The sequence below is a fragment of the Puccinia triticina genome, chromosome 1A (genome assembly GCF_026914185.1).
Source record: "Puccinia triticina chromosome 1A, complete sequence".
Taxonomy (NCBI): Eukaryota; Fungi; Basidiomycota; class Pucciniomycetes; order Pucciniales; family Pucciniaceae; genus Puccinia; species Puccinia triticina.
The window spans coordinates 1,507,539-1,521,437 of record NC_070558.1 but is presented as its reverse complement, the minus strand read 5'-3'; the positions used below and the strand labels follow the sequence as shown (position 1 = coordinate 1,521,437).

General features: G+C 47.3%; 1 protein-coding gene across 1 annotated transcript; it reads right to left on the bottom strand.

Annotated features, from left to right (window-relative positions):
* Window positions 1-6,479: 6,479 nt before the first annotated feature.
* Window positions 6,480-13,858, bottom strand: PtA15_1A201 (uncharacterized protein; the record flags this gene model as incomplete). Its single annotated transcript, XM_053165204.1, has 4 exons — window positions 6,480-6,695; window positions 9,605-9,793; window positions 11,592-11,635; window positions 13,453-13,858. 4 exons carry the CDS (start codon window positions 13,856-13,858, stop codon window positions 6,480-6,482), a joined length of 855 nt encoding a protein of 284 aa, XP_053016418.1.
* Between the last annotated feature and the right edge of the window lie 41 nt (window positions 13,859-13,899).

The window sequence follows — 13,899 nt, the reverse complement described above, 5'->3', positions numbered from 1 at the left end:
ACTCCAGGTCATCCACGAAAGAGTGGCGATGTTTTTTCAGAAGTAACCCACTCGACATGAAAACTTTCGTGCCGGTTCTGGCATGGAGCTCTTGAGGGTCCTCGTTAGAGCGGGGAATCGCCACATCTAGGTCAATTAGGAATGCTTTTGGAATCGGGTCTGTCGGCTTGTTAATCATGAGGTTGTTGATAGAGATATCTCTGTGTAGATAGCCCGCTTGGAATAAGCCATAGTGGCCTTTGATACAGCCCTCGAGGGCCGCTAACAGACCAGACACATCTTCGACTTTCGAAATAGATTGCCCCACGTCTTTGAGGATCAACCGTCTATGAACCAGATTAGTAAAGCAATTTAGTAGTTCTGGATCGGCAGGGGGATTACCGATGTTGATCTTGCGTTTCCCTCTAAATTCTATGCGATCCCGAACGTAAAATTCAGTGTCGACTCTCCGGCCAGCCACGTGGACATCTTCATGATGGTGATATCGCGCAACATTAGGGACGTTTTGTCTTGTCACATCGCAAAGCATCTCTCCTTCTACTATCCGGTCTTCGGGTTGCCATGAATCCTTGATGAGAAATTTTTGGTCCTTATCTTCACGGAGATGCGCTTCCCAGCAGGTTGTCCCACGTCCGCAGATTGCCGCCGCTCGGAAGACGAGGTGGTCGATTACAAGTTGTTGACCAGTGTTGGTGTTTATCAGTTGTTGAGGAACAGACTCGGTGCTGTTTTCTATCGGTTGTTGAGAAACGGACTCGGTGCTGATGTTTGTCAGTTGTTGAGGAACAGACTCGGTGCTGATTTTTTTCTCCTGCGGTCGCGGAGTACAAGCCGGCCCAGCACCTTCAACGAAGGTTGGATCAAAGCCGAGGACTTGCTTGTTTGTCGTCAAAAACAGCGTCATGAGAGTAAGAAACTTGATGAAGTTTTCTTTGGTCGCTTTGATGTCGAATGATTCAGATCCGATGGCACCGGACCTATCAAATTGCCAGAGCTGCATCGAAGTTCCGCACAGTGTCAACCCAATGACGTAGCTTCGGGTGGGCTGAGCTGCGAAGACTGGGTGGACGTATTTGGCCAAGCAACGGGCCGCCTCTTGGACATCCGATTGGTTCTTTTTCAGCTCGACAGGGACCAGAAGATCTTCAATGTGATATTCGTCCTTGATATACTGAGACATAATTGCACCGTCCGGCTTTCGTTTTCCATCAACGCCCTGTATAGGTTTGTCACACAGGGACCGCCAAGTACGAGAATTCGGAAGAGCTGATACAAGTGGCTGCAGCATGGTCGAGATGTGCTCTAGAATTGGTGTGATCCAGTTCAACACATGCACCTCCGAAGTGTCTTTTAATTGTTCTTCGTACTTTTGATTGATAAGATTTTCGCAGGGTTGTAGGAGCGAGGTGAGTTCGCGGTATTCTTTCAGCAGCGAGGCAGATTCGGGGTGATGTAACCTGATGAAACGATCCACGGTCAAATCGGTCACATCCATGTACATTAATTCGTTCAATTCCCGGTGTAGCGCAGGAAGGAAGTCAGGAAGTTTACTGGAAGAATCCACGCGGCCGGCTGTAGTGTCGGTTCTCACAAGGTTTGATGAGGATAACTGATGGCTTGGGTTGCTGGAAGAATGCACGCGGTCGGCTGTAGTGCCGGTCCTCACAGAGCTCGGCGTGAATGACCGATGGCTTGGGGGGCTGTTGAATTCTTGTTTGATGAAATCAAACGTTTCTTGATCGGACTTGGCCGGGTTTTTGAGAAAGAACTCGATAAGAGGCCTGAAAGCGTCGAAGTTACTGCTCTTATAAAGGCGAACCATCCTCGACATTGCCTTTTCAAGTCTTCCATCGGGATCTGACGTGAACAATTTCATTCCGAGAAAACTTCCAAGAAAATTGAGCAGCGGTTCTAGCTGCTTCTCGATTTCTGTAAGACAATATGTAGATGTGAGATGGTGATTGGTGGGATGCAGGGTTGATGAGTGAGGCGTGGCCGCGCTTACCGCTGGTATCACGCCCGATCCAGAGCTCCTCGGCGGCGGTGATCCCTTGGGAAGTGATAGTTTTGCGCATACTGTCGTATAGTGATTCGTGTGCTGATTCCATGGGGTCGGCGGAGGGTGTAGTGAGGTGTGTGGGCGTTTGACGGAGAATGTGAAGACTGCTGGATTGCTCGCTCCCTGAAAGATTTGGTGGACAGAAGGGTCCCCCGGAACATGACCGGAGGACGGGGCCCCCGATCTTACCAGGCCCGGGAGCCCTCGGTCATCCTACAAACTCCTAAGTTCCAACCGGAGTTGGCCAAAAGTGGGACGAGCCAAGAGCATCACCGGGAGGCATGGCTGTTGGTCAAGGTCAGGCCAATATAGCCCTGATCGCCGCCTTCCCTAGGTCAACAGAGAACCAACTGACTTATATTCTCTCCTGAGCTAGGTGAGCCAATATTTTCCTTTCCTCATGATCAGATGGTGTAAATAAAGAGACAACCAAATGACTTATATTCTCTCCTGAGATAGCTTTGCAATACAGTCCCCGCATGTTGGTATCAGAAATCTCTGAGACATTCAGTCTCTCTGAGATGGGAAGACTCCTGAGGACTCCCTGCTGCCCTTGGAGAACTAGCTGTCATAGAGAATCAGCATTGCTCATCTCTTGGTGGTGAGTATGGCTGATTGTACATGTATGGTTCAGCAAGAATTTATTCATGAGGCAGTCAGCGTGCCAATTTCTCTCTCCCATTCCAAATCTTATTTTGTTTCTGATGTTCTCAGCTTGGCTGCACCCTAACTTAACACAAGTCCCCCCTGGTGTGAGGCTTGCTGTGGCGGACTTGCGCGTGATGTCAAAATTTTGGCTGGGAAAGAAATCACAAATGGCTGGAGGGAAGATATTAAGCCTCAGCCAGCCTCCCCCTCAGGTACTGTGGACCTGCCCCAGGGCCAAAAGATACTTCTGGACCTCAGCTGTCATTTGGCACTGGTCTCATCCCCTCAAGCCAAACCGTTTGCACTGTACTAATGTTTTTTTTTTTAAAAAATAAAAAAACACAAATAAATGTAAACTAAGGATGCACAACCATCATGCCTGGTGGATCCTGGGTGCGCAAACCCGCAGATGTCTGCAGATCCTACACACTATAGCCACTCAAGTGTTGCATTTTGTTGCAAATAGGAAATTCAGTTGTGCATATTATAAGAAAATCCAAAAATGGATCTTCAGAGCAATTTAATATCCTTCACAATTTTTTTGACCTTCAAAGTGGACTCCTTCAATCAGTTTGGAGCTTTTTGCTCAAAACTTTGGGTTAGGGTGCGCCTAAAGCACTGCCAATGAATCTGTCCGTTCAGTTTTTTTTGTACATATTTTGCTTAGTGATTTTGGGGTTGAATATCCTTCCTTTCCCTGCCAGACTTCAGACATTAGGTGTAAGCCTCTCCTGCGGAGAGCACTCCGGTCGGGGTCCCCCGGACCCTCCCTTTGAGAGGCTTAGTTAAGCTAGGGCTGCACCGGACAACATGTGGCCACTTGGTTGACTGCTTGATCTTAGTGGCTCTACTAATAGTAAACGCACAACCATGTGTTTTTGTATCCGGGAAAATGGGTAGCTCTGGATTTCTGTTCTTTGTCTATGTTTTTGTGCTGAATTGATGCTAGATGCATCTTAAATAATTTGTCAGTAATACACATGATTGCTGTTGGCAAAATGTGCCTTGTACCTTCTTAAGGCATAAACCCTTGGTTTAAAAGGCTTGAAACCATGGTTCAAGACCTTTAAAACTTGGTTTGAAAGGCTTGAAACCATGGTTTAAGACCTTCAAAATTTGGTTTAAAACGGTTAAACCCTTTGTTTAAGACTTTTAAATCCAAGGGTTAAAAGACTTGAAGCCTTGGTTTAAGACCTTTAAACCAAGTTTTAAAAGGCTTGAACGCTTGTTATACCTTGCCGCGCAAAGAAAAATGGCCTTGTGGACCAATGGACACCAGGAAAATAAAATATTCAGTTGATTACAAGTGACATCACACCAGCTCCAGCCAGCTACCCACCATCTATCCAATATCTATCCACTATCTACCCCAATCTCCCAACCATCTCCTCAACTTCCAAAATTTACCAAGGAGGTCCTGTTCAGTTTTTGATGAGCCCAACTGATCCTCAGTTCTGTCCAGCTGATACTCAGCTTTGGTACCCAGCTCATAATCAGCTTTTTTGCCGCTCATACTCAGCTTTTTCACGCAGCTCACTCTCAGAATTGGAATAAAGCCTTTTGACCAGTCGTTGCCCAGGTGATGCTCAGCTTTGTACTATTCCTGGCACAGCTGATGCTCAGCTTTGTACAAGTCTTTCCTCAGCCTTTTCCTAGTCCTGTCCCAGCTGACGCTCAGCTTTGACCCAGTCCTGGGCCAGCTGGCCAGCTGATGCTCAGCTTGCTGAGTATCAGCTGAGCTAGGCCAGGGAAAAAGATGGGAATCAGCTTGGAAAGGATCAGAGCTGAAAATCAACTAGGCTAGGGCCAAAGATGAGCATCAGCTGAGCCACGGCCAAGGCTGAGCATCAGCTGTGCCAGGGCCAAAGATGATCATCAGGTGGCCAGTTCCAAAGCTGAGCATTAGCTGGGCCAGTGCAAAAGCTGAGCATCAGCTGATCATCAGCTGAGCATCAGCTGGGCCAGGGCAAAAGCTGAGCATCATCTGGTTTTTTCACATTGAGTGCTTTGATCCTGACACCTATCATGTGAGCCCTAGATGTGCTGGTGGAGAGGAGCAGCATTGGAGCAGTGTTGGAGCTGGAAACAAAGCTGTGTCATGTCACTTGCCATCAAGTGACTACTTTTTTTTCCTGGTGGGATGACCTGGATGCAGCTCTCTGCTTGGCACCTTCCAAGAAAATGGAACTGTAAGTCATGCACCAGGGGAGAAAGTGTGGCACTCTCTAGAGAGTGCCAGACCGTAACTTCCTTCAGCAACCCTGGCGGGTATCAAGCATGCAACATGTGTGCAACATACACAACTTAATCTTGTGTCAATAGTGATGTTATGTTCAACTCAGGCTGATATCATCTCCATCCTAACCTCATGTCAAATTCCATAACTTCACCTCACCCAATGCTCAACTCCAGCTTGACTCAACCTGGAAAACATTCCATGGTTGTTCCAGCTGAGGATCCTGAAATTCATATGTCCATCAGAACAGGCCAATCTTGGTCAACTTCACTGTGACCAGGCAGGCTCAACTGATCAAGCCACAAGGGGACCTCAAGATGTATGCATCTCCTGATTATCATTTCAGGGTGGTACAATCCAACTTCTCTGTCAGATAGACCTAAAGTGGGAGGAGGTGGAAGACACCATAATCATCTCTTACCTGCCTGGCGTGTTGCAAAGATTGTGTTCAGGCCAAACATTGTTCAAATGTGATGTAATTAGCATCAATTTTTCAAATTGCCTGACCACTGGAAACACATGATCCCCTGGGCTCCACAGTTTAACAGTTAATCATCACCAGACCTGAGTAGTGGCTACCTTATCAAGGATTTTACCTTAAGTTATAAAGTGCGTGAACAAGTGTAGTCTTGGAATCACTATTGTTACCAACCTCATTTGACAGAGTTTTGATGCCAGGGTTGTACTGGCCATTTGAGGGAGTGTCTCCTCAATGGCCAACACAAACCTGCCATCAAGAGGAGTGTGCACTCTTTTTAATGGCAGAGTTGCAACAGCATTTTAAGGGAGTGTGTACTCCCTTCAAGTACTCCCTTCAATAGCAGCTACAACCCAGCCAATGAAGGAAGTGTGAATTTCTCCTCATGGATGGTACAGAGCGCTGGTTAATTGGATGCAACCTGCTTATGATGACTGATTTATAACTGAATCAATAAACCCCTGGGTTTGTGCCATGGAATTAAATTTACATCTGGGGTGATCTGACTAAGCTTTGGTCAGTTGACCAAACAACTGACACAAAATTATGGAAGGTTGAGTTGTTTTAGACCCTTGCCTTGCAATGATGGTTATTTCGGCTAAAATGTATGAGAGCCCCAAATATAATTTGCTTTATAATTCCATTGGGGTTTAATAACCTTATTACATTAGCCAAGACCTTGTCAACCTGCGGACTAACCAAGCCTGTAAGGGAAAGTTTGCGGATCTCCTTGTGCTCGCAGAATGCTTTGCCAATGTCAGGTGTTGCCAACTGAGTAGTAATGATGCTGAAAACTCCAGCAGGAAAGCTGGCTTAGTTAGCAAGTTTGGCAAAGGTCAATGCAGTCACTTGGTTTTCTGCAATTGCTTTAACACACACACACATACAAAAAAAATAAGCAACCTGAGTAAGAAAAAAAATAAGCAACCTACACACACACCCATATATATGTAAAAGTAAGAGAAGAATAGATATAAGCCCAGCCACAACAAGTGTTGTGCAAGCAAAATAAAAAACCTACAATTACTGAACAGCCTGCGGCCAGAGCAGGCGCGACCTTACAGGTGATCATAGCCCCTGGGAAGTTCCAAGGACAGAGCAGCAATGATGCTGATAGTTTGTTTGATGACGAGATGTCTAACGGCAGGGGTAGAGCTGGGGACGATGATCCCGTCTGTCCGGAGGGTCTCCTTGGCGAAGAAGTCCACAAAGCTGGCCACATAGTTCACCTCGCTCAGCGCATCCTTCCAGCTCTTCCCGTTCTCCGCCAGGTCCTTGGCGTTCGCCAGGATCAGCCTTGAACTTGCGCAGATAGCTCTGTCTGACCGCCGCGGTGCTGTGCCGTCATAAAATCTTTTTTGCATGGGATACAACTGTCTGATTATGTAATACAAAATTTCCTCACCAAAATATTTTTATGATTTTATGATTTATGCATGCATAAAATTATGCAAACCAACTTTGAACACCATAGATACATCAAAAAATGTCCAATGGCAAAAACAAGGAACAATTGAACCAGCACTCAAAAAGGAAGTTGTCACTGAAATCTGTCAAGCACGGTGAAAACTGAACATGCAGGCAGCAGCACTATTCAGTTACACTACATGAAGGAACTCGTCGGACAAGCAAGTCTGATGAGTGATCAGACCGACTTGGTCCAACAAGTTCAGCAGCCCGGCGGTGCCAAACTGCAGAACTCGTCGGGCAATTCCAGTCCGAGCACTTGTCGGCCTGGCGTGTCTGACAAATTGATTTGCGCAGTGTTAGCTATATATAGGCTGTGAAGTTTATCCAAGAGGATAACTTGCTGATGCTTGAATAGTAGATTGATTTGTCTTTTAATAATAAGCTTTTTGTTTATAAAGTATAGAGGTTGAATTTCTTGGATTTATAGTATGGAGATCTTAATGACAAAGAATATCTCGATGAGAAAAGAGAGAAAGAGAGGAAACAAACTTTGGGAAAGAGGAAATGATAACAACCAAGGAGAATAACAATCCCAATGACGACATAAGAGAACCATACGTCATAGCCATGTGGATCACATTACATTATCTGAATTAAAAGTCCTGATGTGCGATCAAAGGTAATCTACATAAATGAAAGATTACTCAGCACAATAACAACTAACAAAACCCATAATTTTAATCAGCGTTCGTTACACCTTTGACCAGAGAGCTTCTCTTGGACCCAGCAGTGGCATTACAAGGTGGGAGGATGGGGTTTCATGAAGCAAAAAAACTGATTACAAGGTGAAGTTTTTCACCCGCTACATGCATATTGTGTTTTGCTTAATGGTTGGACTTCAAGAGTGAAGTTGAGTGCTATAGTTATGGGGTTGTCTGGCACAGCCCCAGTTTAATCTCCATCATTCTGCCATACGGAGCCCGCCTTCACCAAAGTCAAAATGATCATGATGATCTTTATTTCACAATGCAAGGCAAAAACAAAAAAAGTGGAATTACAGAATGCCATGATTTGTGCACAGCAACAGGACCATCCGTCCAAGCATTCTACAAAACACAATATGCTACAGGCGCTCTAGCTCTGTTTGGGAGTCGTTGTGCTGCCTAAATACAAGAAAGAGGAGCAAATCTGTCAAGCTTAACCAAGACTCTCTGGAGGAGAGCCCCGCAGGGTCTCTGTCTCACAGAGAGGCTTGCCCCCAAGCGGCGAATTCTGGCGTGAGAGCTGACAGACCGTAGTCCTGGCCAGCACCCAAATTCCACTAAATCAATGCCTACACATTTTTCACGCAACATACGGGGTCATGAGTAGCACGGCCTTGTAGCCTGGCTTCTTGCGCAGCCATCCATCCATTCATCATCTATCCATCCCGCCAGAGCAGTGCTAGACATCCTTTCAAAAAACACGATGAGCTGTTTTCCAAAAGTCAAACTCTTGTTTTTTTTTTCACTCCTGTACACAGCTCCACTATCCAATAAACTTGCTGTATCCTACCTGTACCGTAACAAAAACATAGTACAGAAGCCACCATAACTGTACACTTTGGCATGTGTATTTAGCTCTTATGTACTTTTTTTTTTTTTTTTTTTTTTTTTTTTTTGAGTGTAATTTCGCCTTGAGCATTGCACACTATGAATCTTCAAATATCTGGCTACTTACAAGTAGGGAAGAGGGAAAGAGGATTTAACATAAAGAGATTTGTTAAATTCAGGAGAGTACGCGGTAACAGGATAGCTAATCAGAGAGAGGTGAAAGAAAGAAGAAAGAGAGAGAAAAAAAAAGGAAAAGGAGAAAGTACATAAAAAGTGAAACTACAAGAGCGTGCATAGGATCAATCCAAGAATTGAAACCGGCCTGTCTTTATGATGAATTCAAAAATCAGGCTATGCGCCTTTGGGAGGTGGAGTAAAAGGTGGGGTCTGTTTGAGTCAACCTTGAGCTTCTTTGATCTGGCTTTCCGAATTAGTTCTCTCCGAGGTTGTCGATACTCCGGGCATAGGTCGAGGAAGTGATTGGTAGTTTCTCGGCCTTCGCAGAAGGGGCAGATGGGGTCCAGTCTTCGTTTGACTTTAAAAAGGTAGGCGTTGAGAGGTGCATGGCCCGATCGAAGTTGATTGATCAGTGCCGACTGCAAGATTGGGAGATCAGAAATCCTCTTCTTCAGCTCCTTCCGAGAGGGTGTCACGATTTGAGATTTGAGATATCTAGTGAGTTTGGATGCATTGTGGTGTAGTTGTCGGTCCGGGCACTTGTTCCTATTCGTTGCTTCCTTGGCCAGGAGGTCGGCAGCCTCATTGCCACGGATCCCCCCATGCCCAGGGCACCATACCAAATGAAGATTCAATTCAGCGGGGAGTGAGCGCCAGATGTCTGAGATTTCATAGAAGAGATACTGCCCCGGTTTTGCCGCATCGCAGCTCCCTAAACGTTGTAGGACCCCCACGTTATCCGTGAGAATGAACACGTTGGAAAAACTCCGTGTTTGCAGAGCCTGTTCGACGAGTCTGAATGCCAGAAGTAAACCGACTGCCTCGCATTCATGATTTGAGAAGAGGGGGTCTACCCCTAAAGACATGGACAATGCCAAGTTGAGGTCGGGGCAGATGGCCGCACCTGCTCCGCCCTTGGTCAAGTCGTACGAGCCGTCAGTATAGATGACAACAGAATCAGGAGTATTAAGAAGGGTGTCAACTAAGCTGGATGTGGCCTTTACGGCGGCCTCTTTTGACAGGCCCAGATTTCTAATGGGTGGTGTTGTCGGGTGTGATTCCAAGCTGTTGTTGTATACAATGAGTATCTTCTCCGGGTTCAGTTTACCAAGTTGGTCGAGTTGCTGTCGGGCATCAGGAATGTGTTTGCCAATCCAGTCATCCCGGCAGAGACCTCTCCCAACCAGGATATCCTGTATGTTGCTATTGAACCGCCGACGAATCAATTTCCGGGTGAAGAAGCCGATCGTTACACTTCTACACATTGAAGAAATATCCACAACCGCCGATCTCTCCCGGTGCCATTGGGTAGGGGTGGATTTGAAGGTGCCTAGAGTGTAAATAGCTGCAAGATTGTTGACTTTGTTAGCTAGTCGCTGCAGCTTGGCGGAGTTAGAGATGGTAGCCCAGACTGGAGCCCCATAAGATACTCGTGGTAAAAGAACCGCGTTCATCAGTCTGACACGGTCCCTTTCTCGAAGTCCCCACCGCGAGTTACCCAGCGGTTTGAGTTGCGAAAATGTGGCCAAAGCCTTGCGTTCTAAAAGATTAAACATTGCCGTGTACGTCAGTTTTGTGTCGAGGAGGACTCCTAGCCACCGAACCTCCTGGCAGGGGAGTAAAATTTGATCGCCAAAGGGGAGAGAATCAGAGGGGTGTGCCCTCCGGGTCAGCCATAAGAACTGTGCCTTTTTCTTATCGAAGATGGCTCCAAACTTTGAACCCCATTGTAGGGAGCGAGATCCCTGATTGCCTAGCAATCTGATCGTGTCATTCGCCGATTTGTTGGCAACCAGGTGGACCACATCGTCGACGTAGCCTATCGAGACGACATCATCATATAACCCAAAGGACTTAATTAGCAACGAGTTATTGTATAAAATATAAAGGATGACAGAGAGAGGTGACCCCTGAGGGAGTCCAATCTCAATGTTAAATGGGAGGGATGTATAGTCATCCATTCTGATTGTTGTACAGCGGGCAGCTAAGAACGATTCGATGATTCCGACTAGATACGCCGGGCAGTTCAAATGGGAGAGATAGTGGATCAGCCTCCGCGGGTGAAAAGAGGGGTAGGCAGATTTGACGTCCAGAAATAAACCAGCAACAAATTTTCTTCTCCTGCCATTTCCGACGGACCCAGGTGTCCAAAAGAACCAGAGCGTCTTCCGTACCCGCTCCTTTGCGGCCTCCGAGGTGTCCATCGGCCAAAACTCCAAACTTCTCCGCCCATTCCGTCAGTCGACGAGCTATGATGAGCTCAAATAACTTGCCCATACCGCTCAGCAATGCGATGGGATGATAAGCATTAGGGTCAGTGTAGTCATCTTTCCCCACCTTGGGGATGATGGCCGTGACAGCACATTTCCAGGTGGCGGGGAAAGAACTGCTAGCAAGTGCGGTATTAAAAACATCAGAAAGGATGGGAGCAAGGAACTCAGCTCCCAACTTGATCATTTCGTTTGCAATACCGTCTACGCCCGGGGCCTTCTTGGGTGCAATCTTCCTAATCGCCTGATCAAGGACTTCATCGGCGCTGGTTTTGGGGTAACAGACAATTCTGCAGGGATGTCTGATGGGGACATCAGACAGGTCAATGGGAGCCTGGATAACCGATGTGCCAGTGAATAGTAACTCAGCTTGCTCGAGTTTATCGGTAGTAATTGTACCATCATGCCTCTTCAAGGGAAGAATGGTCTGCGCGGAGGTCTTCTTGGTGAACCTAAGGGCCTTGTAGACCGCCTCGTCCGACGGGTCGTCTAGGAAACGCCACCAGGCATTTCTCTTGAGGACGCGGATGGTGTCCCTAAAATAGTTGTTCCACTGTCTGTAGCACTCAGCCGCTTCGGCACTTTTAGTTAATATCAGCCACTGTCTTGCTCTGTTTCTGGTTGCGATGATGGGGTCCAAGGTGGATTTGCACCACCATGACTTAGCTCTGGTTCCATTCTTCGAGACCGGCCGTCCAAAACTGTCTTGGGCTTCCACAACCATTGCAGTGATCGCTTTGACCCGCTCCTCTAAGGAGCTATCGTCTGTCGCAAAGCAATTGTCAGCCAGTTCCTCCATTCTCGCGCATGCTTTCTGAGAATCGATGGCTGCCCAGTTAGGTTTGGTCTTCCGTATCTCTCTTGGCGGTTTTTGAAGGTTGAGTCGAAGGACAATTGCCTGATGGTCGGATCCGTGGTTTTCTAAGGTCACCTCAGTAGCAATAATGAGCCGAGAAGCTAAGAAATTGGCCCAGGTCAAATCAATTGTGTATCCGACCCCTTTAGAAGAGTAAAATGTAGGGATGTGCTTAGGGGAGGCTAAGCGGAAACCATGGCTTCCAACGATGTCGAGAAGGTCGCGCGCCCGACGGTGATTAGATCGTATTCCAGGCGGGTTCCAGTGAGGGTGGTGCAGATTGGCATCCATGCAGATGACCGTAGGGGTTGTACGAGAGTTGTGTGCCACAAGCCAGTGCCGAAGGATATCTAGCGCTGGGAAGGTTTTAGGAGTATTATACACATTGATCAATCTGATTGTCTTATTAGCTGGGAGAGAAATATCTAGGCCTAAAAGGAATTGGCCGCCATCACTCAGCTGATTAATGTCACAGGACGGGATCCAACGCTTTACATATATACAAGTCCTGTGGCGGTCCTTCCAGGTGGTTGGTCGATGTTCAAAAGCTGTAAAGACTTTCCAATCCTGATGCTCAGGGGGGGAAAGAGTAAGAGAGTTAATCCAGGGTTCTTGTAATATCAGAAAAGTGAAATTAGACGACTGATTTAGGATACTTAGCGTGATTTCACGGGAAACATGACAGTTCAACTGCAAAATCTTCAACTCTTGGTTGACTGGATGTCGATTGCTTTCAGAGGTGTTATTCATTTCACCCGGTACAGATCTATCAACAAGAGGTAGGCTTAAACTGGGGGGGGAAAGGGAGGAGAGAGGGGGGACGGGGGAGAAAGAGGAATGTGAAATGGTGGGTTCTTGAGGTTGTACTATCATTGAGACCTGATATGCTTCTTCTCAAGCCACGTTTTCTTGAAAAAACATGTGGCATTGAACGGTGTATGTTCGATTGAATCAATCCCTTCCATTTTCATCTTAAGTCCTTCTTTGCAGAGGACACACGATTTTATACCTCCAATCCCTTCGGGACAATCCTTGGTAACATGTTCATCGCCACACTTACCGCATTTGGCCTTCTCTCGGCACCATTGACCAAAATGGCCCATCTTGAGGCATTTGAAGCACTGGGGGGGTCGGGGCTTGCATTTAGCTGTTCGGTGGTAGTCATAGTTGAGAAATAACCCGGATTTTTCAACTCGAGCGGCTAGTTCCTTGTTATTGAAGGCCAGGACGATTGATCCGGCCTGCTTGGGAGTTGCAGAGTTGTCCGCTAGCCATTTAATTCGGACCAGATCGCCTTCCGGGAAGTTATTCTCAACTGATAGTCGGGTAATGGCCGAGGCTGCTAATGGATTGAAGTCTTTCGGAATGCCGTGCGCGATTACGGAGAAAGTGCTAGGTGTGGCTTCAAGATCAGGGTGGACTTGTTTCGACCAGGTGTGCTTGTTCTCCATGAGCCACTTCTGGTGGGCTTTGTTCTTTGAGAAAAAACAAACGTCGCCAGATTTGAGGACCTGCGCTGCTCTGATGGCGATTCGTTCTCCTTCTACTTGAGCGTCTAGTTTCTCGAGTACTTCGTTCGCGCGTTGGACCAGGAACCCTCGAGCAAGGTTCTGAACTTCTGACTTGTCTGGGACTGAGTGTATGATGGCTTTTCCAGGCTTCAGTGATTTGAGGATAGTCTTTGGAGGGGGGACGATTAATGGAATTCTGGGGGCCGCCGACGGACCGGTCGCCGTTGCGTACGACTTTTTCGCTGGTTGGGTCTTGGGGTCCGGGGACGACACGTGTCCGCCTTCGAGAGCTTTGAGGCGTGCATCAAAGGTTTCCACCATTTTCGCCATTTGACTCATCTGGCGGTTCAGTTCCTTCAGACGCGTCGACTCCGCGTCCATCATAACAAGGATAGCTCCGAGCGAGCTCGGGTCGACGATTACCTCTCCTTGAGGCGAGCGGTTGTTGGGATTTGCAATGAAGTTTTCCAAGTACGCGAGGAGGACCGAGGGGGGTGGTTCGCTAGTTGGTTTGGCAGGAAGACGCGTTGTAGACGCGTCGGCGAGCTCCATATCGTCCATGATCGCGTCAGGCGCGCCACTGGGTCGATTGGGGGGGTGAGGTGGGGGCGGAGGGGCCATAGGCCCGAGGAGGGGGTGAGTAGGAGGGATTCTGGTTGATG